The sequence below is a fragment of the Pinus tabuliformis genome, chromosome 5_1 (assembly GCF_031772625.1).
Source record: "Pinus tabuliformis cultivar Carrire ecotype Pingquan chromosome 5_1, CPIR1, whole genome shotgun sequence".
Taxonomy (NCBI): Eukaryota; Viridiplantae; Streptophyta; class Pinopsida; order Pinales; family Pinaceae; genus Pinus; species Pinus tabuliformis.
The window spans coordinates 636729219-636756988 of NC_142305.1; the positions used below are offsets into that span (position 1 = coordinate 636729219).

The window sequence follows — 27770 nt, forward strand, 5'->3', positions numbered from 1 at the left end:
AAAGCATAAAGGAAAAGTCATCTCTTTATGGTCTAAGTTTTTGAAAGCTCTTAGGAAACAGTTCTATCCTTTAGGATACATGTAACAAGTTGTTATTGATTGGTAGCATTTGAGGCAAGGTAAAGGGCAGAGTGTTCAGGAGTTCAGAAAGAAAGCATTGGCGCTTGGTATTTCATTAGATACACGTGAAACTTTGTTAAAATACATTGGCAATTTACATTCATATTTGTAGCATACTTTATTGATGTTTAATCTTGATGATTTTGACGAGGTGTGTGTTCAGGCCATACATATTGAATTAGGTGGCAGACCATTCAAGTTGTCATCTCAGTCATCCAAAGAGTTGGAAACTAGAGATTCCAGTGACAGTAAGGGGAAGAACATTTCGAAGAGAAAGAAATCAGCGATCGTTCAGAAGGAAAGACCTACTTGTTCTCATTGCCAGAAAATCGGTCAAATCGGTCATGATGAATCAAAGTGCTGGAAACTTCATCCAGAACTTAAGCCTAAAAAAGTTCCTTAAGGCGAAGGATGAAAAGAAGGCCATTGCAGTAGTCCAGCAGGATCTAGGTTCAGATTCAGGTGATGAAAGGAGGATAACTGCCATGGCTACGACAGGTAAAACTGTTAAAATTGGCAACTAGGGCCAAACTCCATGTGGGTCACCTTATTCATGGCTGATAATATTTTTCCTAGATTCCTCTCGTCGAGAGGTGTAGGATTGATCTAAATATCATCCGATTCCAATAAGTATTTATGGAGATATGCATTTATTTTGATTGTGGACAAATTGTCAAAGTCGGTCAGCAACTTATGTAGGCTCAGAAGCCCAACAGACACATCTATTCATCTTCAACGTTTGCATATAAATACAGGATGCCTCCTCCTCATTTGGTCACTCACTTCTCATCATATCTCTCTCTCTCTTGCGCAAAAAAGAGTCTCTTTCTCTCTCCTGCGCAGAAAGACTCTCTCTCACACGTATGGAAAAAGGACGCAGATTTCTAGGGTTGAAGCTGCAGGAAGGTACTTTGACCAGCGTTGACCAGTGTGGACTCCTCTTTGACTGCGAGTTTGGTGTGGTTGATCCTCCTTGGAAGGCCGCAATTTTTGGCACTGGAATCAAGGTGATCTGACATCCGGTTTGACCAATATTGACTGCCCTAGTTTAGGGCTGATCTAGGATTTTTTGCTGCTGATATAAATCAGATTTTTGTACTATTTCTCTTTGCTGAATTATTGAAGATAAAAGAAGATTTGATCAAAGGGTTTCCCCATATTGGGGTTTGTCCCTGGCTAGCCGCCACATCTTGTGTCTCGTCTTGGCTTGTTTTCTGTTGATCATTTAAATGTTCTATCTTCACTTTACTTAATGCACATGTGATTGCTAATCTGTGGATAGTAATAAGAAAAACAAGTAAATTGCTCTAAGCATAGAACATACCATAATTTAACAAAAACTTCTGATACTGGTTCAAGTTTGAAAACTAATGTATCTTCTTCAAACATAAATCCTCCACATGAGGATAAAAGAGTTGAACTCTTCCACATAAGGATAACTTCTAAGCATACAAAGATTGACACAATGTTTGACAGTGGATCGCAAGCAAATTTAATATCTAAACATATAGTTAATCAATTGGGATTGGAGACACAGAATCATCCAAGACCATACCCATTAGGTTGGATTAATAAATCAACTCAAATACATGTCACAAAGCAGTGTCGGTTAAAATTTGCAATTACATCTAAGTACATTGATGAAGTGGAGTTAGATGTGGTCCTAGTAGACATATGTGGAGTTGTCTTAGGAAGTCCTTATCTTTATGATAGAGATGCAGTGTTTTACAGAAGAGAACATAAATATCACCTAAAGAAAGAAGGGGTTGAATTTATTGTTAGGGCACATAAAGTCAAATCAAACTTGGATTTAATTGTTACAAATCAAGTTAAGCAATTAATAAGTTCAAGTAAATATGTACTCATGTTTATTAAGGAACAACATAAGGATGATTGTTCAAGATGCGAGATTCAGTTTATAGATCAATTGGTCAAGGTGGTTAATTCTTTTCCAAGAAATCTTATTCATAGACAGGGTAAGCAACATGAGATACATTTAATGTCCTATGAACATCTTCTTAAAGACAGAATGAATATCAATTCATTCATTCAACTGAAATCTAGAAGCTATCATCATCAGCAGTGTATTGCAGGGAATGGTACATGTGAGTCTAATCAGAGACTTGCTACAGATGGTATGTTTATTTTCAGTTTCAGGGGTGTAAATCAATATTGGGGAAAGTCATTGTTGCATTTCTTTGGTATTGCATCATCATTTCATGCTTTAAAAAGTAATGAAGCCTCTTTGCAAGTGGAGAGGAAGTCTATAAGTTTTCATGAAAAAAGCATTTTCGAAAGCAGATTTAAAGTTTCCTTATCATGATTTGAAAACTAATGCATTAAGTGAAAGTGTTAGTCAGTGGAGATATCAGTAAATAGATGAAGAGGTAGTGATCCAAGTAAATCAACAATTACTTAGATACTTTCAAAGCCAAACTAAGTTGCAGCAGTCTTTACATCACAGCTGGATGAGTTCTGTGTAGCAAGTTCACTTAGTAATCAGTCAACAAGAAAGTAAATCAAGTCAAGTAATTGATATGAAGTCAAAGTCAAAGGAGTCTTTGAATATTTCAGTTATTCCAGAAAGTAGATTGTTAATACCCATCAGATGTATTGAACAAAGTTCTACAAACACTGTTTTCAAAGATGTGTTTGAATCACTAACTCATGATTCTTTGTGGAAAGAATACAATTGCCATGTTGATAATAGGTTGTTTGCCCATCGTCGCAAGTTGTTCATACTGCAGATGGAAGAAACAGGTCACCAAATCAAAAGGTATCATGGTCAGCATCATCAGGGTCATCACATGCAGGTGATTGATCGAATGTATTGGTACATCGTCAGGTCAAGATGGAAAGAGAGGGAGTTCTACCCTCATCAACTAAATGTTTAGTCAAACTTTTGTGGTCCAAAAGCTTTCAAGTGGAGAGGAATGATCTAGGAGGATCCGTCGATCCAATTGTTCAAAGTGTCGTCATCAATGTTCATGGGCGTCATTCAGTGTCGTCGTCACTTCAGTTCAGCTTCGACAGATCGACAGTGTTGGTTATGATCAGGTTGTTCAGGTAATGTTATTGTTTCATGGCGTTCAGCGAAGATGGTTTAGTGCCTGGTTGTTGACTTGAGTTCATCGACAGTTCCCCAAGGTTTGGTCGACGACATGTGTTTTGTCGTTCAACTTTGCAGGTTTGATGTGTCAACATCAGTGTCGTCGGTGGCATAGATTCATCATCCGAGTTGTCGTTGTAAAGACCTCTGGAGTCAACGATGTGCGTGGGTTGTCGTCATGGCAGAGGATCGATATCGTTGTTTGTCGACGATCAGCATGGGTTTATTGTCATCATGTGACAAATTTTGCGAACGTCGCATTGTGACAAATTTGTACATATAGGTTTTTTAAAATAAATCCTAATCTATGAACAAACCCTAAACCTATGCCTAAATTCTACAAACCCTAAAATCCTATGCTAAATCTATGTTTTAACCCTAAACCTATCCTCATACAATGCAATCATGTACCAAGTCCTAATTCCTAATGCTAAAACCTAATCCTATGCACTAAACCTGTCATAATACATTACAAACTATGTATTAATACATTACACCTAAGCTTTTGGCCTAATCCCTAAGTTTACCATACAAAACATTACAAATACCATATAACAGCGCCTAACCGCTATCTTGACTGCATCGGAACTGCGCTCATGTGAGCGAACATGGATAAAACCGTCAGGGTAAGTGCTAGCAGTTTTGGAATTGATCGCCAAATGATAAACCGCGCGGAGGACTATGCCATGTGATCGAGGTTCGTATGACTATCGGGGTGTATTAACTGCCAAGTATTAACCACAGCGGAGTTTCTTAATGGTTAGCATTACTGCTGGATCACGGCTAGCATAACCAGGTGCCATGTGACAGATGTTAGCACAACCGCCACCTGAACCGCCGGGGGAAACCACAGAGGTGGCACCTGGTGGTTAGACTGCCAGCGCTCACATGCAAAGGTTACACCTCCACCCGGTTAATACTGACTGTTTGCGGTTTTGGGGTATGACTTTGGTTATTTTCGTTTTTTTTTTGTTTTTAATTTGGTTATAAACTAATACAAGGACCATGACTAAGCCCTAAGGTGTCCAACATCCAACCATATGAACCCCAGAAGTCAGCTCATACACCTCAAATTCAGCCAAAGGAGGTTTTTATGCATCTTCAAGCCTATAAAGGCAGTTTTTCCCTCATTGAGAAAGGGGGAGTGGTTTTCAGCTTTTGTATGCAGGTTCTGGAGGGATAGAGGCGATTTTGTTTTTAGTGTTTTGGGAGCATCCGGAGTCGGATTTGGAAACCGTAAGCAGCATTGGAAAGCTGGTTCAGAGAGCTATCTGATGACAGAGGTCAAAATTTCCTGTGTGCAAGTTCAGTCTGTCCAAATCACTGTGTAATCGACTTCTTCTTCTCATTCCTAATAAAAACGGTCGCCCATCTTGAAAGCGAACCCGGAGACGTAGTCCATCAGGGACGAACTCCGTAATCAATCTTGTTGTCTGGTATAATTGTGTTTTCACTGTTTTCACTTCTGTTTTGCATCTAAATTATGGTTTATCAACTATCGTAAAGTGTTCTACTCCAGCAGTTTTCCTCGATTTCAATGCTTTCAATTAACATTCAAACTCATGGCTAATCAATTCTACATCATTTTTTAGTATATGGTCATTTCAGATCAGCGGTGCTTAGTACAACCAATTTTTGCTTCCTTCTCATCCAATATATAGAAGCAGACCCCAAAGAGAAGCAGCACCTAGACGTGCTCTTACGATCCACCACACTGCTAACCCAGTGAGCATCTGTATATCCATGTAGCCTCAAATTCCCGTCATTGTATCTCAGTCCATAGTGGATTGTGCCCCGAAGATATCTCAAAAGATTCTTGGCAGTAATCCAATGAATGTGATGAGGTTCGACCATATATTGACTCAACGTGTTCACAACGAAGCATATGTCAGGACGAAAGTTGACCAAAAACATCAAAGCCCCCACACGTTGATGATACTCTGAAGGGTTCGCCAATTTGGGCCCAAAAGCACTTCCACATAGCTTCTTAAAGTTGAGTTCCATCAGATTAGTCACGGACTTGCAGTCCACCATCCCACATCTCTCAAGCAGCTTCACAATATATTTTCCTTGAGAAAGGAAAATCTCACCTGGCTTTTGCAAGACCTCCAACCCTAGGAAATAATGCGTCAGTCCTAGGTCCTTCATCTCGAACTCGGAAACCAACTCCCTCTTGCATTGATGAATGAGAGGGTCTACACCTGTCAGAAAGAAATCGTCCACATAAAGTACCAAGATGAGAGGTCTATCATTCTCAACCTTAAAGTAAAGGTTCGCATCAACTTCACTTCTTGTAAAACCCAGCTTCATCATATAGCTGTTGATCTTTTCATACCAAGCACAGCGAGCTTGCTTCAACCCATAGAGGGCTTTCTTCAACCTGCAAACATGTGTCTCACGATCTTGAACCTCGAACCCTTCGAGTTGTTCCACATATACTCCCCCCTTAAGCGAACCATGCAAGAAGGCAGTTTTGACATCCATCTGGTGTAGGTTCCATCCTTGCGAGGCAGCAAGGGCGATGATCGAACGGGTGGTGGTATATCGCGCAACTGGTGAAAATATATCATCATACCCTACTCCTTTTTTAGAGCAGCCTCAAGCTACAAATCTAGCCTTGAATTTCTTATCACTCCGATTAGCTCCATGTTTGATATTTTGAAGTGACCACTGACTTGTCCTTGGGTCTAGGAACCACATCACACATATAATTCTTCATGATCAACTCATACTCCTCGTTCATCGCATCCTTCCAAACTTGTTGCTTCACGTCTTCTTCGAATGTACAAGGCTCAGATTGTATAATGGTATTCATGATAGCTAAGTACCATCGATACCTATTTAGCTTCTTGCTTTCATGAAATATCCCCCTCAGTGCAATATGTTTCTTGGCATTTTCAGGAGTATCTTTGAGCCATAAAGGTCTTTTTCTTGAACTAGAGGGCTCACTAGGAGGTGGATCAATGGGATCCATCGAACCTTCAACATCAGGCACCAGTTCATCAGATGGAGGTTCATCCTGCTTTTCTGCATTAGCATCAACGTTGTCCTTCCTAGGGATAGGAAGATCTCAGATCATTCTAAGAGCAGAAACTTCATCGAAAGTGACATCATGACTTAATTCCATTTCCCTTTGACCAAGCACATAGATTCTATATGCTTTCAAAGTACATGAAAATATACGGGACATCCAAAAATTTTAAAATGAGAAACATCAGGTTTCTTACCAGTGAAAACTTCTTCAGGTGTCTTGAAGTCCAAAGCTTGATGTGGGCATCGGTTTTGGACATACACAGTGGTGTTGGCAGCTTCTCCCCATAAGAACTTCAGTAGACCTTGGTCATGAAGCATGGCATGGGTGGCTTCTATGATAGTATGATTCTTCCTTTCGGCAACACCATTTTGTTCAAGAGTATATGCGATAGTGGTCTCCCTCTTAATGCCAGCTTTTCTACAAAAGTCTTTGAATTCATTTGACTCATTTTCGGTCCCATTGTTGGTCCTCAATATTTTGATCTTCTACCCTGTTTGATTCTCGCCCAAGGCTTTGAAAGAGAGGAACCATTTGAATACTTCATCCTTCTTCTTTAAGAAATAGATCCATGTTTTGCGAGAGAAGTCATCCACAAAAATACCATAGTACAAATATCCACCCAAAGATGTCACAGACAAAAGATAGATCAGAATGGACCTATTGAAGAATATGAGTGGTTTGAGTCGCACTTGAGGGGAATGGTTGATCCAAGTCCGAGTGTGACAAAGGACCCTTCCAAGACCTTTTACTTTTGTGATGTGTTAAATTGCATTTTCAAAAGAACATGAATGAATATATCTACATGTTGTAAAGGAGAGGAACATGACAATCATCAGCAACATAAAATAACAAGAGGTTGATAATGGAGTTCGTCCAGGAGGGACTACGTCTCCAGGCCCCAGTGTCAAGATGGTGTAGGTCGCTGCATTAAGTGTTGTCAATAGTGATGATGTACATAAGAGATGATGTCGCTATCATACAAGGAAAATTCCCTCACGCAGGAGTGGCTCCAAGAGATGTTCCACTACAAGAATTCTCTGGCAAAAGACTCCTATCAGTATGACACAAACTCGTGCATGATGATAATGAGCATTCCACTAACATGGCATAAAACGGATCTCAAAACAAACATGCATGACGACAACATGAGTATCCCATCAACATATAACAAAGGGATCTCAAAACATAACACGATGAATCACGACAACAAGTACATCACACAGATGATTCTGCGTCACATCAAGTAGGAATCATGAGAACGAGTAAGAAACAAGATCCCACATCAAGCATCAAGCAGCGATATGTGCAGCATAATGCATAGCAAAAGAAGTACATGAACACCACTGCATATACCTCACATCCAGGGGCCATCTGAAGAAAAGGATGTCAAACTGTTGAAGTTGGTCGTACCATCAACCTCGCTGCATCAAATCTCATGGAATCACTGCTCGCACGCTAAATGTTGACACCTGCGCTCCACTTAGAAAAGTGCTTGGAAAATAAAATGAGCAAATGAAAAATCTAAATGCACCATCAGATTTGTGGCGTCGAATAGTGCAAAATCGACTGTCAAATTTCTGAATTCTGAGAAATTGAGCATCTGGGGCTCAAGGAATCTTTTAGATTCCCCCTAGATTCCTCAAAGATTCAGCGCCATGGGTGCACTGGAAATCTGCAACTCAAAAGGCGAATCCGACCTCGCCATTGCGATCCCTACGGAAAACCGTGAAAAACGACTGTAAACTTGACTATATTCCGACATGGAGAAAAATTACCTCGAAAAAATTTCAAGGATCATGGTTCTGCTCCCTATTTCTACAGCAGTCATGGTTCCACCTACATCAATTTGCGTGCGCGCTCCTGATCTCTTCCATCTCCCCACACACTGAGAAAACTGGGTTTATATAAGTTTCTCCAGGCGGATATTCCAATGTAAGTAGTTTGGTGCAGTGGTAAAAATAGGCATTAGTTGAGGAGGGGTCGGGTGGTCAAACCCCGCCCCTCCTTTTTTCTACACATTATTGTTTTGGGTGTTAAACGAAATGTATTTGAATGGGGGTCGAGTCTGCATTGGGCAGCCCGCCCCATGCCTCCCACACTAACAAAAAACACATTAATTATTTGAGCGCATGGTGGTTGATACAACTGTGGTTTGCATGGAGGTCTGTTGTGTTACGGGCGCATTAAGTTTTGTTGACCGTAGGTTGTTGGTGGTGGCGTATTACATGAGGCCGCCCGGTGGGGACCGACCCACGTGGGCCAGGCGGGTTCGATACCCGCCGACCTCGCACTCTTTACATGGCACACGGTTAAGGTTGGGGGGTGTGGGTCGGGTCCACCGGAGGTGGCCCGTGCCCACCCCCATATAACATATGGTTAATGGTGACACGAGGAAGGCGAACCAGGGGGGGTCACGGCCCATCGGTTCTTATTTATTTTTTTTAAATTTATATATATGTAATGAGGTGGGTGGCAGGGGTGGTGGCCCGCCACCCCTAATATTTTTCTTTTTAATCTTTTAAAATGAACATAGTCATTTTTAAAAATTTGAAAAGGGACCGAAGGAGGAAAATTAACAAGACGAAAATTTCACCCGGAATATGGCCGGATTCCGTCCGCCGGAAAAAGTCCAAATTGTGTCTCCATTAACCTGCCCAGTCAGCAAAAGTCAGTGAAAACTTTGACTGCCTCTATCTTCCTCATCCGAACTCGAATTGACGAACCGTTCACACCACCGCAATCACGACGACGAGATCTTTAACATGAACCTAGTTCGAGCATAATCCAAACACTTTGATTTTTGAGCTTTCATAAGCCCTCTTTGTCCTGTGTGTGTCTCTGGAGCCACCTGGATCAATGGTCCCCTTGTATGTTTTCTAGCTTCACATCCCTAACAAACACCTTCATGATTTAAGTTGAATTTGGACATCCATGTGACCATCTTCCTTACATTAGCTTTGAAATGAAAGTGAGCAAATCTCTGGTTCCATAATTCAGATTGAAGAGAAGTATCACAAGTCATAGCTCCCAACGGTTCTTCCAACCTGATAGAGACCTTCAACCCTGAATCCAAGGGTGAATGCACTTCTTGGGTTCCTTTGCCAAACACAAACCTTCCCATCAATGAATGTCGCCTTAAAACCTTTGTCTTCCATCGCAGAAATAGAAACCAAGTTCTTTTTCAGATCAAGTACATATATCACTTTTTGCAAATGAGGAGTTTGACTTTGATACAGTCCCAATTCCTTTCACGGGATAAGTGGCATTATCCCCAAGTATAATCTCCATATTTGTCTTCTTTTCAACCAAGTTTGAGAGAGCTTCTTTGTACCCACTGAAGTGCCTTGAGGCACCACTGGAGTTTCTCGACTTCTTGGGAGGACAACCACTTCCATTTCGAGCAACGAGAGCATTCCTCTTTCCTTTGTTATTGAACTTGTTGTTCCTTTGATTGCCATTGCCTTTGAAGTTGTTGTTATTGTTGTCATCATCTCTTGGAGTATCCTTCTTGTGGGGACACTCTCTAGCGAAGTGGCCAAACCTGTTACAATTGAAGAATCTTCCTTTCCTTCCTTATTTGAATACCGGCTTCAACCCTTGTCCTTGATTCCTTGGACTAGCATTGTTCCTTCTCTTAGGATGAGTGGAGAAAGCAGTAGGATTGTTTCCATTTGGGGGCTTGTCTCTTTCCATCATCCTTATTTCTTCTTGAGTGCATCTAGCCAATAGTTCATCAAATCCCGGAATCCTGTCATTGTTGAGAATGGTAGTGTTGAACACATCCCAATCTCTTGTAAGGCCCCCAAGTGCAATAAGGGAGAGCTCTCGGTCACCAGTGACTTCACCAATAGATAGGAGATCATTCTTGATCTCGATAATCCTCATGAAGTAGGATTGGATGGATTCTCCTCTATCCATCTTGATATCTTTTAGCTTGTTCTTGAGAAAGAGAATTTGATTTGCATTGTTTACTTTGAACATCCCAACCAGCTTTTCATGCATCTCCTTAGATGTTTCCAAATCAGAAATATAGGCAACCAAAGGCTTGTGAATAGAATCAACAATAATCTTCTTAACTTTAACCTCACCTTTCTTGTACTTTGTTTGTGCAGCAACAGATGCATTTGAAGGAGACTCTGCAATTCTTCCTTTGACATAGTCCATGGCACCATTCTCTTCCAAAGTCAAATCCAAAGTCATCTTCCATGCATGATAGTCAAATTTGTCCTTTAGCTTGTCCTTAGATTTGAAGAAAGATGTAGTCGTCATTGGGACTAGTTCCAAGTCCTAGTCCAATAGCTTCCCTTAGTGATTGCTTTGCTTCACTCTTGCTTGAGCTTTGTCTTCACCTGAGCTCTGATACCTTGTTAATTTTAGATAAAAATGGTATGTTCTATGCTTAAGCACAATTTACTTCAATATCCTTTAGCAGCCCAATGGCAATTTCCAATTATATCCAGTAGCAATCACATTAACTTGTATACATTGACATTAAATGCAGATACAACATAAAATCATATACAGAAGACAAGTCAAGACAAGAGGACACAAGATGTGGTGGATGCCAGAGACAAACCCCAATGTGGAGAAACCCTTTGATCAAATCTTCTTATTATTCTTCAATAGTTCAGCAGAGAGAAAAAGAGTACAAATATCATAAATACAAGCCCAAAACAGATCTTCCAAATCAGCAGTCAATGCAGCCCTAACCAGAAAGTCAACGGTGGTCAAAGCTGCCCCAAATCATCCTCTAATCAGCTCAGTCAACAGCAAAAAAATGCGGCCTCCAAAGAGAGTCAAAGTCAACCCAAAACAGCTCAGTCAACCCAAACAAACCTTGTTGTAATTTCTGCAGTCAAACTAAAAAGTCAACACTGCAGTCAACACAGTCAAACAGTCCCCAATTACCTTGAATTTTGTGCCAAAGAATGTGGCCTGAAAAGATCAACATTCTGCCCCCAAAACAGAAGTCAACGCATTGTTAAAGTGCCAAGTCAACGTTGGTCAACGTTCTCCTAAACTCAGAAATTTCGGCCTCCAAAAACCAGTTCAGAAATCTGCCTGCCTTCCACATGTGCGAAGAAGAGAGAGCCTCCAAGTTGTACGAACCAATCAAGAGAGGAGAGAGAAAATGTGATGAGATGAGTGATGTCCAAATGAGAGAAGGGTCGCTCCTATTTATACAATTCGTTAAGGGTGAGGAGACACATCCATTGGGCTTCATGAGCCTACATTTGACTGAAGTCGACCTTGACAATTTGACCATGAAAAAGACTAAATTCAAAATTCCATTTCTGCTTGTTAGAATGAGATGATCTTTATATCAAAATTGTACCTCTCGAAAGAGGAATCCAATGCAATAATCATCTCCATCATATGAGTTGTCCTAAGGTGGAATTTGGCCCTAATTGCTAATTTTAACGAACGGCCTTTTAAAGGTTATCATATGCACACATTAAAAGTATTTAAAAAACTTCAACGCACTTTCCAACTGATTCCCAGCATTAAAAAAATCCATATGCAGTCAAGCTATCGAACTATACATAATTCATATACATGGAGTGCATTCACCATATATGGCGACTATTTAACATAGTATTGAAAACCCAGCCTCAAAAATTCCAATGCACGGCCTTTCAACAGATTCCAATAATGTACATACTATAGCAAGGCTCAAACGCACCATGCTAGGAACACACAATCCAATCACTTGTAATCCACGCTCACTGCACCAGATTTTTGTTCAATGCACAAATCCATCCAGCAACGATGCACAATCATCAAAAAAATTAACGCGCAGCCTTCAAAAACATATATGCACTCACCAAACACAAGCAAACAAACAGTAAAGGAGCCGACTGGGAGTACGCCAATCCAATTTGTGGCAGCAGGGCTACGATTTCTTCTCATTTCAATGAATCATAAAAAACATCCATACACAGCTGACAGTCTTCACAACACTCACCAAGGGATTATTTTGTTATTTACAATATTTACATGGGTTTTCCTAATCCCAAAGATTGGGGGTCAACAATAATAAAAATAGTATTAATGATAATATTGATGATTAAGTAAAAATTGAACAATTAAGATTGATTAAGGATAAGTTCCGTCATCTATACTTGATTACCAATTGAAGCGAGGTGTGTTGTCGCGCGGATTGACACGACAACGCTCAGATCGGGGGCTGTCACTCTGATCCCCGATCCCTCCATTTAAGCCTGTCTCCCACGGCTAAGGGGGGTAGACCCTGTGAGATGATGAAAGCCAAATGCCAAGCAATTGGGCTGGGAGACACGATGCACTAAAATGATTTTGTTAATTTGGTGGACCAGTGCCTTATGAGATTGACCTTTTAAATGAATACCTGCTAGATGATGTAAGAACGTAAACCATGAAAAGTAATCATCTATCATCAGATAACCAGGACTGCTTATATGTTCAGTAAAACCACGAAGTGCCAAAATGACCAAATCTCAAGATTGATATCCAGGAGATAAGAAAATACTAATGCAATCACAAATCATTTATCAAACACCATTTTTAAGATAATCAGTCATGTACAGGTAAAACCTTCATTCCGCATTTATAAATTCGAATCTTAGCCTGATAATTTCCTGGAAACAGCTGGATTTTGGCAAAAGAGAAAATTTCAATTTTTTTTTATTTTTTTTTTTTTTTACAAGACAAAAGCCTAAAAATGAAAATCTATAAATTATTAATCTAAAACTAAACTATTTTAAAAGATAAAAAAAAAATTATAAATCTTTTTTTTTTTTTTTTTTTTCATGAAAATGAAAACTAAAAATCTAAACTAAGCAAAAAATTTAAAACTATATTTAAATCTAAATAAAATACAACCTAGCTTAAAGAATAAATTAAAATCTAAATACCATCTATGCTAACCTCTTTTTTTTTTCTTTTTTTTTTCTTTTTTTATTAAACAAACCCTAAAAAAAAAAGGAAAATTTAAATTTTACAAAGCTAACTCTAAATTCTAAAAAAAAAATTAAAAGAAAATAAAATGAAACTTTATTAAAAATATTTCCAAAGCCCAAATCGTATAGTTAAAAGTCTAATTGAAACGAATCAAAACCAAACAAGCTCTAATCGTGGGTCAAAGCTAGCATACGTGACCACATAAACGTTTACGCCCAACAAAAAAAACGAAGGTATGGAAACGACAGTCGAACCAGCACGCGGAAACGGAGGCAAGAAGGGTTTGCGTGACAATACGAGGGCGAAACGAAGGAAGGAGCGACCAGATGCATGGAAGGGGTCAGCTGAATGCTGCGGCTTTGAAAGGGAAGTGCATATATCCCTTCATGCTGACAGTCAGAAACAAAAAACGAAATCAAAGATGCGTAACTGTGACTACGCCCAGCCAACAGAGGTTTAGGAAAACGACGGAAAGCATGAGGAAATCAAGGACGCGGATCAAAATCTGAAACTCAATCACGCTAAGAGATTTGTTTATCAAGAGGCCACGTGATCCCCACGTAAGACAGACGAAAGGGAAGCGTTTTAAAAAAAAGAAACGGGCAATGGGTTTCCCAAACGAACCACGCAGAAAATTCAAAGACAAATTCGTTTTGATCAAACGCTCGCAGATTAAGGAGAACAGTGGGGTTTCAAAGCATACCTGCGACGATTGAAGGTTACCTGCAGACACTCGTGATGGCGATCAGTTGCGCATAAGGACGTCTTTTTTCCTCTGTCTTACAGCAAGGAGCCACAGCCTTCTTTCCCCAGCTAACGCTTGGTAATCAGATTGCTTTCTTCGATCCTCAAGAAATTTGACGGCAGAGGGCAGAGTGAACCGATGTTTTGATTGATAAAATTTTGTGCCCCCTTTTGGAAGTATGCAGCCGGCGGTTTGGAAAACAGTCTATAGCTTTGAGGTGCGCTGCTATTTCAGGTCGAAATGCTGGAATGAAGTTCTGCTGCTTCTGGGAACAATAACCTATGCACTGCAATTGCAAGGAAACCCCAACAAGAAATGTGTATAATGCCAAACTTGGAGCCCTAATGAAGACTTTGATAAACACTTAAAACTTCTCAGAAAACCTGCAAAAGAAAGTTTGATACAAGTAGAACGTGTACATAAACAAAATTTGAAATTTCCCAGATCAGTTTAACAAAATTGCAGATTTTGGCCCATTTTCAGCCAGATTTATGATAACTGCAGTAATATTTTTTGAAATATCAAAAACTTGAACTTTGCTGTCAACAGAAAGAAAATCTCTCAATGTAAAACATGAAATAAACTCTTAATGATAAACCCAGGGCCAAAATCAGCTAGGCTCTGCAAAGAAAAGCCTGTGGGAGTCGGCTGGTTCAGCCCAGAACTTCCCCAAACGCCCACAAATATCCTTCACCTAAATATTTCCTGCACACCTCAAGCAACCATCAGTAAAGAGGGCAAGAAATGCTGCTAGATTTCAAGAAATAATGGAGATACCTGCCATTATTCCAGAAACCCTACAACATTCAAACCCTAGCACGTGAGCAAGATACCTGTACTCACAATACTCTGAAAACAAGCTATTATTAACTGCTGAAAACTGAAATATGCAGAAAAATAAACATCTCACAGCAATTCCAGAGAGTAACACCAGCCAGTTTTGAACCCCAAAGTCTTTTTATTAACCAGAAAATCAGATTACAAGAGAGCTTTTTCAGTACAGACTCACAGATCAGATAAACCTGTAAAATGACCCCCTAAGACCCTATATAAAGGAAATGATCCCAACGGCTAGTTTTGAGTGATCCATGTTGAAGCGATCTGGACCGTCGATGAGGGTTAAGACATCTCTTAATCTCATCCGTCGATTTTATTAAAAAATAGATATTTTGCGTGCATTCACAAAAATATTATTATTTTATTGTTTAGGGTTTTTGCTTTATTTTATGAACTTTTTGTTATTTTTTATTTATTTCATTTTTTATTTATTTTATTTTTTTTTTAATTTTTTTTAATTTTTTATTTATTTTATTATTTTAGTATTTCATTTATTTTCTTAAATGGATCATTCGAAATAAGCCGTTGGAAACATCACCTAGGACCTAGGACCTAGGACTCATGAGGGGATTAAAACATTTTTCAACCCTCAAGACACATTACATCATGACTTTTACAATTTACATCTTAAGGGGACAAATCCACTTTAACATAGACCCTCATAAACCACCCAGTTCTGCGACACAACTATAATCTAGCAGATTAACGCGCTATGATTTCTCCTAAGGTTCTAATAACAAAAATGCATCCCGGCTTTGGGGTCAGGTTTGAAGGAAAACTCTGCCGATCGTAGATCGGTGAGACGAAAAACCTCCCGGGACGCAGATCATCATTAGAAAGTTAGGTCCACCTAGGCAACTTTACATACATGACTCTGATCTGCTTAGATTATTTACAATTCATACATGCAGACTGGGTTTACAACAAAAATGATCAAGCTGTTGATGACTGTAGGCTGGCACGGACACGTCGCTCAGGAGCTACCCCTCTCTGCCAACAGAAAGGAGGTGTACTGCATGGGTAGTTGACCGGTAGTGGTCAACATCTGGCTCTACTTGGGGACACGTTGCTGCACTGGTAGGAATGTGAGAATCCAGAATCTGCATCCATACAACACACAAATAAAAATAAGTAGCGTCCATTCCAAAATCATCATATACATTAAGTACAGGAAAGATAAAAGCTCTTCATTTATTGACTAACTAATAACATGAAAAGTAAATCTAATCCTAAAAACAGAAATGAAATGCTGAAAAGACAAGGAGTAGGGATAGAAATACAATACAAAAGATGCCCCATGGCATCGGATATCATCTCTGAAGAACAGCTTGAGCATTTGGCCGTTTGCTGGTAGATGAAGTGGTTCACCATCCAATCTGCTCAAATAGAATGAGTTCGGCCCAGCTATATCTCTAATGATGTATGGTCCCAGCCACAAGCTGTCAAACTTCTTATGCTTTCCCGGTTTTTCATTTTTGCGATCCCAAAGTAAAACCATATCTCCAACCTGCAAAGATCTAGATCGAGAGCATTTATCAAAGCTTTTCTTAATATTAGATTGATTTTTACATATAGTTTCAAAAGCTGTCCGACGAGTCTCATCTAATTCCACAATCTGATCTATCCTATTCTGAACAACATCTTTATTAGTGGAAAAATTTTGGAGAAGCTGGTAAGCTGGCAATTTTAGGTGCACAGGTAAGGTAACATCCAAGCCATAAACTAATTCAAAAGGAGATTTACCAGTAGACTTCTTCTTAGTAATTCTGTCTGCCCACAAAGCATACTTGATTTCGCTGTCCCAAGACTTCTTGTTATCTCCTACTATCTTCCTGATAATGGTTATGAGATTTTTATTACTTGATTCAGCCAAACCATTACCCTGAGGATAGTAATTCGATGAATGAGATAAGACAATGCCATATTTGAAACAAAAAGATGTAAACTCTGAAGAACTAAAGGCCTTGGCATTGTCCGTAGTGATTTTAGCGGGGACACCAAATCTAGTAATGATGTTATTCTCAATGAAATCCATAATCACCTTTTCAGTGGCATTCTTAGCAGGAATGGCTTCGACCCATTTAGTGAAGTAATCCGTAGCAGTCAAAATCCATGAGTAGCCATTGCTAGAATTTTCATGGAACTTCCCTATGAAGTCCAGACCCCAATGCTGAAAAGGTGCCTCTACAATAACAGGTTGTAGAGGAAGGGCAGCAAGCTTCTGCTTCCCAGTGAACAGTTGATAGGCTTGACACGTTCTAACATACTTGTGCACATCAGAAAAAATCGAAGGCCAATAATAGCCAGCTCTCAGGATTTTGTGGGCGGTAGTTCTAGCGGCATAATGACCACCACAAAATCCTGAATGAAATTCGGAAATTAATCTTTTGGATTCAACATCGTCAACACACCTAAGCACTATGCCCTCAGGATTTCTCCATCCAAGGCCATCCTTCATAAGGCAGTACTTAGTGGCTTTTAGTCTAAGAGCCCTTCTCTTATGAGCGACTAAGTGGTTAGGACACGCAAGATTTGTTAAATAGTAAACTATGTCCTTATACCACTCATGCTCAGCTAACCTTCTTAATTCTGGTGAAGATAGATCGTCAAGGCAGAACAAACCAAGAGTCTTTTCATTACTTTCAGTTAACATTTGAGCTAAACCTTGGCCTTTGATCAGCTTAGTGGGTCTAATTTCTAAATCATACTCCTGTATCTTAGTAACCCACCTAGCACGAGTCCCTAAGCAATCAGTTTGAGTTAATATGTCCTTAACAGCAGAGTGTGGGACGAAAGCAATGATCTTAGAATAACCCACATAAGTTTTAAAATGCTTAAGAGACTTGACCAGGGCATAAGCCTGCTTTTCCATGGTATTGTACTTCAATTCGGAGTTTTGAAGTGCTCTACTCATGAAAGCAATAGGCTGCTCATGACCATCTTTATTCTTTTGAAGCAAGACACCGGCAATGGTATCTTCAGAAGCGAAAGAAAAAATCATGAAATCCTTGGAGTAATCAGGACTAACTAGGACAGGAGCTTTCGCAATAGCAGACTTGATTTCTTGGAAAGCCTTTTTGCCCTCTTCTTGCCAGACAAATTTCGCATCTTTCTTCAGAAGACTTTGAATGGGCTTAGCTATTTCCGCATAATTTGGGATGAATCTTCTAATAAAATTTATCTTCCCAAGGAAAGACTGAAGGGACTTGAGGTTATGCGGGAGAGGAATCTTTTGAATTGCTTCAACTCGTTCGGGATCGACCTTGACTCCTTCCTTAGAAATGATATGACCCAGTAATTTCCCTTCTGTTACCCCAAAGACAGATTTAGCCGGATTCAAAGAAATTCCATATTCTCTGCATCTATCGAAAACTTTCCTAAGATGATCTATATGACTGATACCATCTTTAGAGAAAACAGTAAGATCGTCTTGGTAAATTTCGATAATTTTCCCGATTAACCCTTTGAAGGCATAATCCATGGCCCTCTGGAATGTAGCTCCAGCATTTGTTAACCCAAATGGCATTCTGATGTATTCAAAAGTGCCCCATGGTGTTGTGAATGTGGTCTTGTGTCGATCTTCCTTTTTAACCCAAACTTGATTATACCCAGAAAAACCGTCTAGCAATGACATCATTCCAGACCCAGTTACTCTTTGCAACAAAGTTTCCATTTTTGGCAAAGGGTAATTATCCTTTTTGCACGCTAGATTAAGGTTTCTAAAATCGACACAAAGTCTTATTGTACCATTCTTTTTCCTGACAATCACTAAATTCGAACACCATGTCGAATGCCTAGTTTGAGCGATGATCCCTGCTGCAAGCATTTTCGCAAGCTCTTTCTGGACCAGGGGGGCTAACTTAGGATTAATCTGCCTAAGTTTCTGCCGGAAGGGTCTAGCATTTTCGTCCTTTAATGGAATGGTATGCTCCATAATATCCTCCCTATAGCCCTTCAATTCATCATAGGAAAAAGCTAAAACATCTCGATATTCGCGAAGTAAATCGGTTAACTTTTTCCTTTCCTCCAAACTAGTACCTTTACCGATTTTAACTATTTTCGGATTTTCAGAAGTACCAATGTTAATTTCAAGGTACTCACCTGGGTCCAACTTGTTTTCTTCTCTCAGCTTCGTGGCATCATGCCGATCAAAATGTTGCTCTAAGGCAACCACATTTCTGGGAGTGGGATTTATGATATGTCTATGATCTAAAGACCCATCCTCGCCAGAAACTAACCGGAAATCCTCAAACTCGTCTAAACTATTGAGAAAACGAACGACTTGTTTTTCATCATTAAAAACTTGCCAATGCTCTGAGTTGTCTGGAACAGATGGTCTGAATATTACTTCCATTTTAATTTTATCGTTAATTAACTCATCAGACAACTGGAAAGTGGTAGCAGCTACGGCAAGTTCATCTGCCAAACTATTTAGCTCTCTAGGAATTGCTTCAAGGTTAAGGGCATCGAAGTGCTCCATAGTATCCCACACAGCATTTCGATAGTTTCTTAATCTCTGATTTCTACATGTGAATTTGTTTTTAAGCTGCATGATAACCAGATCGGAATCCCCCTTGATGCTAAGCAATTTAATCCTCAAAGCTTTGGCCAATTCAAGTCCCAACAATATGGCTTCATACTCAGCGACATTGTTGGTCGCTTCAAATTCTAAACGATAGGCAAACTTGAATATGTGACCAAGGGGAGACTTAAGCACTATTCCAGCACCCTTACCATGACTAGAGAACGCACCATCGAAGTACATATACCAGACTTCATCTTTAAGATTTTTTACCTTATCATCGGGAGGAATTATGAAGTTAGACATGATAGCATAGTTCCCGATGTCAGATTGCTCTCTAATTATTTCGTTATGAGGCTTTTTAGGATCTTCAACATGAAATTTCCTCTCGGGCTCTCTATTTAGTCTAACGAAACCATCACCGCTAGGAGAAGGAATCATAGCATATGACCAATTCATCTGAATGCTTCCCCCTAGATCAGAGGCCCACTTTCTAGATAACAGCATACCCCAAGCATCAGGTACATCAACGACAACAATATCCATAACAACCATGATGTCTGGGTAAACCGAAAGATGAACTTGCAAATCCTTGATTAAACCATGTACTTCGATTTTCTTAGAATCCATGGCACATATATTATAGTAGGGTCTGGAAACTCTTAAGTTAAGCTGTTCCATAACCCTTTTAGTCATAACACAAGCAGATGCACCTGAATCCAACATGCAGTTATTCAATTTATACCCATTGACTAATAAGGTGATAAAGAAGGGTTGATGATCCTTGTTATCAGCATCTACGATTTGCAGATAAATAGGAGCATCACGATAGTCAACCTCACGAATCTTCTGTTGAGAAGCGTTGACTTGAGGACCCTGAATTGCTTTTAGTAACTTGTCTTTTTGGGAAGGGATCTTAGCGATCTCAGATACGGGAACCCAGATTTTAGCATTATTAAACCAACTCCCCAAATCGACATCTATTCCAGAGTTTATACCAGGGTTTAAAGTTCGAGGAGGAATTTGATTCCCGCTCTGATCTTTATCCCTTCTCTGGTATGTTAAACCCTTATCTCTAGCAATTTCCAGAATTTTCTCAGGAGAGGGTTTCTCACCATATAACCTGGCCAAAATGTCATCTTCGTTTTCAAGGTTATTTATACTAAAAGCAGATTGAGGGTTCACAACATCATAGCTCCTTTCCTTAACTTCTATCCAATCATTCATAGGCAAAGGAAACTTGCTCCCTACTACGTTTATTTGCTCACCTGTCCCAAACATTCCATTATCTAGGAGTCTTCTGATGATGGGACAAGAGGACTCTTCGTGAAAAGCATCGCAAGCACGACAGTAAGGAGGAGCATTATCAACCAGATTAGTAAGCGGATTAGGAGGCCTCTGCTCACTAGATTGACCCTTTCTTTGCCAATTACTATTTCTGTTATTATTATTTCGAGGTTGAAAATTTTGCGATTGCGCTCTTTCCATTTGAATCAACCTATTCTGCAAAGTGTTTATCTCCTTGTTATGATTAATTTCCATGGTTTCAATTTTTTGAAGCAACTTGAGAACAAGTTCATTTTCAGGCTCTTGGGCTGCTTTTCCCTTAGGTTCCTTTAGTTTTGTAGCAGCCCTATCATAACCTGGGATTTCAGACTTCCCAGAAGCTGCCTTGTCCTTTTCAAGTTCTATAGCTAAGGCTTGGCAATCTCGATAATCACCCAGTTTAGCACGCCTTAACTCATAAGAAGGTTCAGGACCAAAGGCATCAATGTAAAAATCCTGGAGAGTTTTATCTGTAGGTTTATAGTCTTGAGGTAATTCTCTAATGATACCATTAAACCTTCTATTAAACTCTTCAATAGTTTCATCCTCTCTCTTTTTCATTAGAGTAAGAGCACTTACAAGATGTCTTCCCTCTCTCTTATCTCCATATTTTTTTTAAATGAATTAACGATTGATTGTAAAGAGTCAAATGAATTTGGAGGTTTTTCTGTGAACCAGTCATAAGCATCACCTCCTAGAGTCAAGATAAAAAGAGTCATCCTGACATCCTCATGATCAAAATCAAGAGATCTAGCATACTTAGCCAACCATATGTTGAAATCTCGCAAATGGGAATTAGCAGTAATAGCATTGTCTCCTTGAAAGTTAGGTAATTTGTCTATCCCAACAGATGGAATATCATTGGGGTACCCTGGGATGTTAGAAAAATCACAAGGGGCATACATACCCATGGTGCTACGCCTAACTCGACCCCTAAAGAGCAAATGAATGTCAGAAAAGGCTTCTTGTCCAAGATTTGTAAGGAGTGTACGAGAAGCGAGTTTGTGTGATCGCACCCTGTAAACCTTTTCAGGATCAGGAGTGGGGTTGCACAGACTGCCTGGATGTCTTCTAGTGTACACTCTTGCAGATAATATGGGAAGTGGAGTCGCCACTTGAACAAGAAGTTAAGCACAGACAAGCTTGGAATGAAAGAACCAAGGACAGAAAAACTCTATCCCCGGCAACGGCGCCAAAAAATGTTGTCGCGCGGATTGACACGACAACGCTCAGATCGGGGGCTGTCACTCTGATCCCCGATCCCTCCGTTTAAGCCTGTCTCCCACGGCTAAGGGGGGTAGACCCTGTGAGATGATGAAAGCCAAATGCCAAGCAATTGGGCTGGGAGACACGATGCACTAAAATGATTTTGTTAATTTGGTGGACCAGTGCCTTATGAGATTGACCTTTTAAATGAATACCTGCTAGATGATGTAAGAACGTAAACCATGAAAAGTAATCATCTATCATCAGATAACTAGGACTGCTTATATGTTCAGTAAAACCAAGAAGTCCCAAAATGACCAAATCTCAATATTGATATCCAGGAGATAAGAAAATACTAATGCAATCACAAATCATTTATCAGACACCATTTGTAAGATAATCAGTCATGTACAGGTAAAACCTTCATTCCGCATTTATAAATTCGAATCTTAGCCTGATAATTTCCTGGACACAGCTGGATTTTGGCAAAAGAGAAAATTTCAAATTTTTTTTTTTTTTTTTTTTTTTTTTTTATAAGACAAAAGCCTAAAATTGAAAATCTATAAATTATTAATCTAAAACTAAACTATTTTAAAAGATAAAACTAAATCTAAAAAAAAAAAATTTATAAATCTTTTTTTTTTTTTTATTTTTTTTTTTTTCATGAAAATGAAAACTAAAAATCTAAACTAAACAAAAAAGTTAAAACTATATTTAAATCTAAATAAAATACAACCTAAATTAAATTAAAAATAAATTAAAATCTAAAAAAAAACATCTATGCTAACCTTTTCTTTTTTCTTTTTTTTTTTCTTTTTTTTTTTTTTATTAAACAAAACCCAAAAAAAGAAAATTTAAATTTTACAAAGCTAAATCTAAATTCTAAAAAAAAAATTAAAAGAAAATAAAAATGAAACTTTATTAAAACTACTTCCAAAGCCCAAATCGTATAGTTAAAAGTCTAATTGAAACGAATCAAAACCAAACAAGCTCTAATCGTGGGTCAAAGCTAGCATACGTGACCACATAAACGTTTACGCCCAACAAAAAAAACGAAGGTATGGAAACGACAGTCGAACCAGCACGCGGAAACGAAGGCAAGAAGGGTTTGCGTGACAATACGAGGGCGAAACGAAGGAAGGAGCGACCAGATGCGTGGAAGGGGTCAGCTGAATGCTGCGGCTTTGAAAGGGAAGTGCATATATCCCTTCACGCTGACAGTCAGAAACAAAAAACGAAATCAAAGATGCGTAACTGTGACTACGCCCAGCCAACAGAGGTTTAGGAAAACGACGGAAAGCATGAGGAAATCAAGGACGCGGATCAAAATCTGAAACTCAATCACGCTAAGAGATTTGTTTATCAAGAGGCCACGTGATCCCCACGTAAGACAGACGAAAGGGAAGCGTTTTAAAAAAAAAGAAACGGGCAATGGGTTTCCCAAACGAACCACGCAGAAAATTCAAAGACAAATTCGTTTTGATCAAACGCTCGCAGATTAAGGAGAACAGTGGGGTTTCAAAGCATACCTACGACGATTGAAGGTTACCTGCAGACACTCGTGATGGCGATCAGTTGCGCATAAGGACGTCTTTTTTCCTCTGTCTTACAGCAAGGAGCCACAGCCTTCTTTCCCCAGCTAACGCTTGGTAACCAAATTGCTTTCTTCGATCCTCAAGAAATTTGACGGCAGAGGGCAGAGTGAACCGATGTTTTGATTGATAAAATTTTGTGCCCCCTTTTGGAAGTATGCAGCCGGCGGTTTGGAAAACAGTCAACAGCTTTGAGGTGCGCTGCTATTTCAGGTCGAAATGCTGGAATGAAGTTCTGCTGCTTCTGGCAACAATAACCTATGCACTGCAATTGCAAGGAAACCCCAATAAGAAATGTGTATAATGCCAAACTTGGAGCCCTAATGAAGACTTTGATAAACACTTAAAACTTCTCAGAAAACCTGCAAAAGAAAGTTTGATACAAGTAGAACGTGTACATAAACAAAATTTGAAATTTCCCAGATCAGTTTAACAAAATTGCAGATTTTGGCCCATTTTCAGCCAGATTTACGATAACTGCAGTAATATTTTTTGAAATATCAGAAACTTGAACTTTGCTGTCAACAGAAAGAAAATCTCTCAATGTAAAACATGAAATAAACTCTTAATGATAAACCCAGGGCCAAAATCAGCTAGGCTCTACAAAGAAAACCCTGTGGGAGTCGGCTGGTTCAGCCCAGAACTTCCCCAAACGCCCACAAATATCCTTCACCTAAAGATTTCCTGCACACCTCAAGCAACCATCAGTAAAGAGGGCAAGAAATGCTGCTAGATTTCAAGAAATAATGGAGATACCTGCCATTATTCCAGAAACCCTACAACATTCAAACCCTAGCACGTGAGCAAGATACCTGTACTCACAATACTCTGAAAACAAGCTATTATTAACTGCTGAAAACTGAAATATGCAGAAAAATAAACATCTCACAGCAATTCCAGAGAGTAACACCAGCCAGTTTTGAACCCCAAAGTCTTTTTATTAACCAGAAAATCAGATTACAAGAGAGCTTTTTCAGTACAGACTCACAGATCAGATAAACCTGTAAAATGACCCCCTAAGACCCTATATAAAGGAAATGATCCCAACGGCTAGTTTTGAGTGATCCATGTTGAAGCGATCTCGACCGTCGATGAGGGTTAAGACATCTCTTAATCTCATCCGTCGATTTTATTAAAAAAGAGATATTTTGCATGCATTCACAAAAATATTATTATTTTATTGTTTAGGGTTTTTGCTTTATTTTATGAACTTTTCGTTATTTTTTTATTTATTTCATTTTTTTTTTTTTTTTTTTTTTATTTTAGTATTTCATTTATTTTCTTAAATGGATCATTCGAAATAAGCCGTTGGAAACATCACCTAGGACCTAGGACCTAGGACTCATGAGGGGATTAAAACATTTTTCAACCCTCAAGACACATTACATCATGACTTTTACAATTTACATCTTAAGGGGACAAATCCACTTTAACATAGACCCTCATAAACCACCCAGTTCTGCGACACAACTATAATCTAGCAGATTAACGCGCTAGGATTTCTCCTAGGGTTCTAATAACAAAAATGCATCCCGGCTTTGGGGTCAGGTTGAAGGAAAACTCTGCCGATTGTAGATCGGTGAGACGAAAAACCTCCCGGGACGCAGATCATCATTAGAAAGTTAGGTCCACCTAGGCAACTTTACATACATGACTCTGATCTGCTTAGATTATTTACAATTCATACATGCAGACTGGGTTTACAACAAAAATGATCAAGCTGTTGATGACTGTAGGCTGGCACGGACACGTCGCTCAGGAGCTACCCCTCTCTGCCAACAGAAAGGAGGTGTACTGCATGGGTAGTTGACCGGTAGTGGTCAACAAGGTGATTTACTATTTTTGGAAAGACATACTTGAAATGATAGACATGACTTTATATTTTTGGAAAGTCACTAGATTTGTTAGAAATGAGATTTTATGCAAGGAAATTCATCCATTAGCTGCTAATTTTCAACAATCTCTAATAATTTTTCTACTTACCAGTTTTATAAGTATTTCTTTTGCCACTAGGGAGTAGCATTGGTACTCCCACATCACCACTGGGGATTTTTCTAGTCCCATTGAACTAATTCAGTCACTATGTAGACATCAATAACATTATCTTATCTTATATCATGTCTAAATAAACAACAGTGATGTTAGAGCAGGCATTGTATAAAGGCTCTTAAAGTTAGCATGGATGCAAGATTGAAAAATGAGGGTCCAGGTAGAGAAAATGAAAGACAAACTGAATTGGTGTACATCAACAAAAAAGCAAAGCACAACAAAAAGTATTATCTCCTACAATCTCAGTTAGGTGTCACTACAGTCATTGTTCATCATATATAGTCCTCCAGTTGAATTAATGGTCAGCAATTTCCGCCTGTGTTATACTAGAAACTTACTAAAAATTCTTAAATGAGCGTCAGAGAAAATGAGGATCAACAGAAAAACACACCCAATCCTGGTAGAGGAACCAATACTGACAGAGGGCCCCACAACAGTTCCGGAACCAACATGGACATTTGGGCCTAATTTGGCATGTGCTTGAACTAGTGCTCCAGATTCTATGATTGCGGTTGGATCTATGTGTGCAGACACATCAAACAGACCACCTCCTCTGCTCCATCTTTTAGGTTCTGCAAAGTCCATACTATCAAGACTTCCATCTGACAGTAAGGCTGCTCCTGTTCCTGTTGTTACCCAATAAAAAGGATAAAGAAGTTACAGAAGGAACTGAAAGCACCATATTACTCCATGTTCAAATCTCAAATATACACGTCATAAAGCTTGCGTAAAACAAACATAGTCATCTTGCAAACATGACCAGCAATTAAACAAGAACAGAATAACTACATGATGCTGGTATATTGTTCCAATAAGTTTGTCCAACTTCAAAAAGGATAAAGAGAAGAAGCATAATTGACTGCTACTGTAGTAAATATAAAATCCATGTCAAAGCTCAGACACCCATCTGCACACCTGATAGCACAGAAATCACACACAGCAAATTTTGCTCAACAAGCACAGTATGAATGGCCGGTGCCTCTGTGATTCCTCAGTTTAACTTCAAATCTACGAATCAGCAATTACAAACATATCCAAAACGCACATCACCCCATGCTTCAGAGAACTAGACACAAAAGCACTGACCTCTGATGACCTTGTAATGGGCATAAGCCATGATTTAACTGCCCCTACCTGCTTTCACAGTTCAAATATCATTCATGAAGTTGACTTAAACATGACTAAAATGTGAATCATCGGTGACTAAGCTCAATTTTAGTCAAATATGTCAAATATATCCTTCAAAATATCACTAGTGAAAAACAAGAACTACATGGAGCTCATTCTCTACCCCTGCCTCTCAATCTACCTGATTGGTTTTTGTATATAAAATCAATAATATGTCATCAACTCAAACTAATTGTGGCACATTCCGATCAGAAGTTAGAAAAATGCAGCTATGCCCTGGTTTTGTTCTGAAAAATATTAAGAAGTTGGAATATACAAGAACATTCATGTTTTAGTCAACTGCTAGACAAGATCTAAAAACTATAACATGTAATTTGAGAGACTGAACATACCTACTTATGATGGGCTTTTGTTAGGACCAAATATTACTCAAGTGTTTAAGTGCAGTTCAGAACATTTAAGATGAACCATTCAGTTTTTACACGTATGGAAGTCTGTACATGGACTGTAACATTAGGATTTGATTAAGGCATGACTTGATATGTTGTTTGTTGAAACCTACCAATGGACTGTATAATAGATGGTATCCTGTACAAAATAAGATAATTTTATCACCACAAAAAGTAGGTTCGACTTCAACATCTCACTATCATGCCTAGCATATGTGAAGCTTCAATTCATAGGTGAACACTTTAAGTTCTTGACACATGCATTACATGGTCCTAGTAATAATCTATTTTGTTGTGAATTGTGACACACACATCTACATTACTTGTGAGTTTATTCACATCCACAACCTATGTTTGCTTGATGTCTCATAAAATTTGCAGTTACTCCATTCTTTTGTACCTACCATCCCACAAGGCGGGAGGATTTGTCATATATTTAGTTAGTATGCAAACACATCAAACTCAGGTCTAAGCATTTACAATATGTTTGACAATTTATCCAATACTATCTCTAGATGAAAATCAACCTTCTGAAGCTCATTATGTCAGCATCCAAAGTTCAAAACTTCCATGGCAACCCTAACCAATTGATGCAACAGAAAGAAAAGAAAGAGCATGAGCCATGATGATAAAATGCAAAAAGTTGGCTGGGATATAAAAAAGTGCATGGACAAAATCCTAGCCTAAGCTCTACTCCCCACATTAGCCCTTACC

The 27770-nt window shown here is 39.0% G+C and overlaps 1 protein-coding gene across 1 annotated transcript in view; it reads right to left on the reverse strand.

Moving 5' to 3' along the window:
* Window positions 1-27770, reverse strand: part of LOC149166576 (uncharacterized) — a 407323-nt gene that overhangs the window by 239020 nt on the left and 140533 nt on the right. The window contains exon 2 of the mRNA XM_089431366.1: window positions 25871-26105. Coding sequence (XP_089287492.1) covers window positions 25871-26105 — 235 coding nt within the window. The remainder of the gene's footprint in view (window positions 1-25870; window positions 26106-27770) is intronic.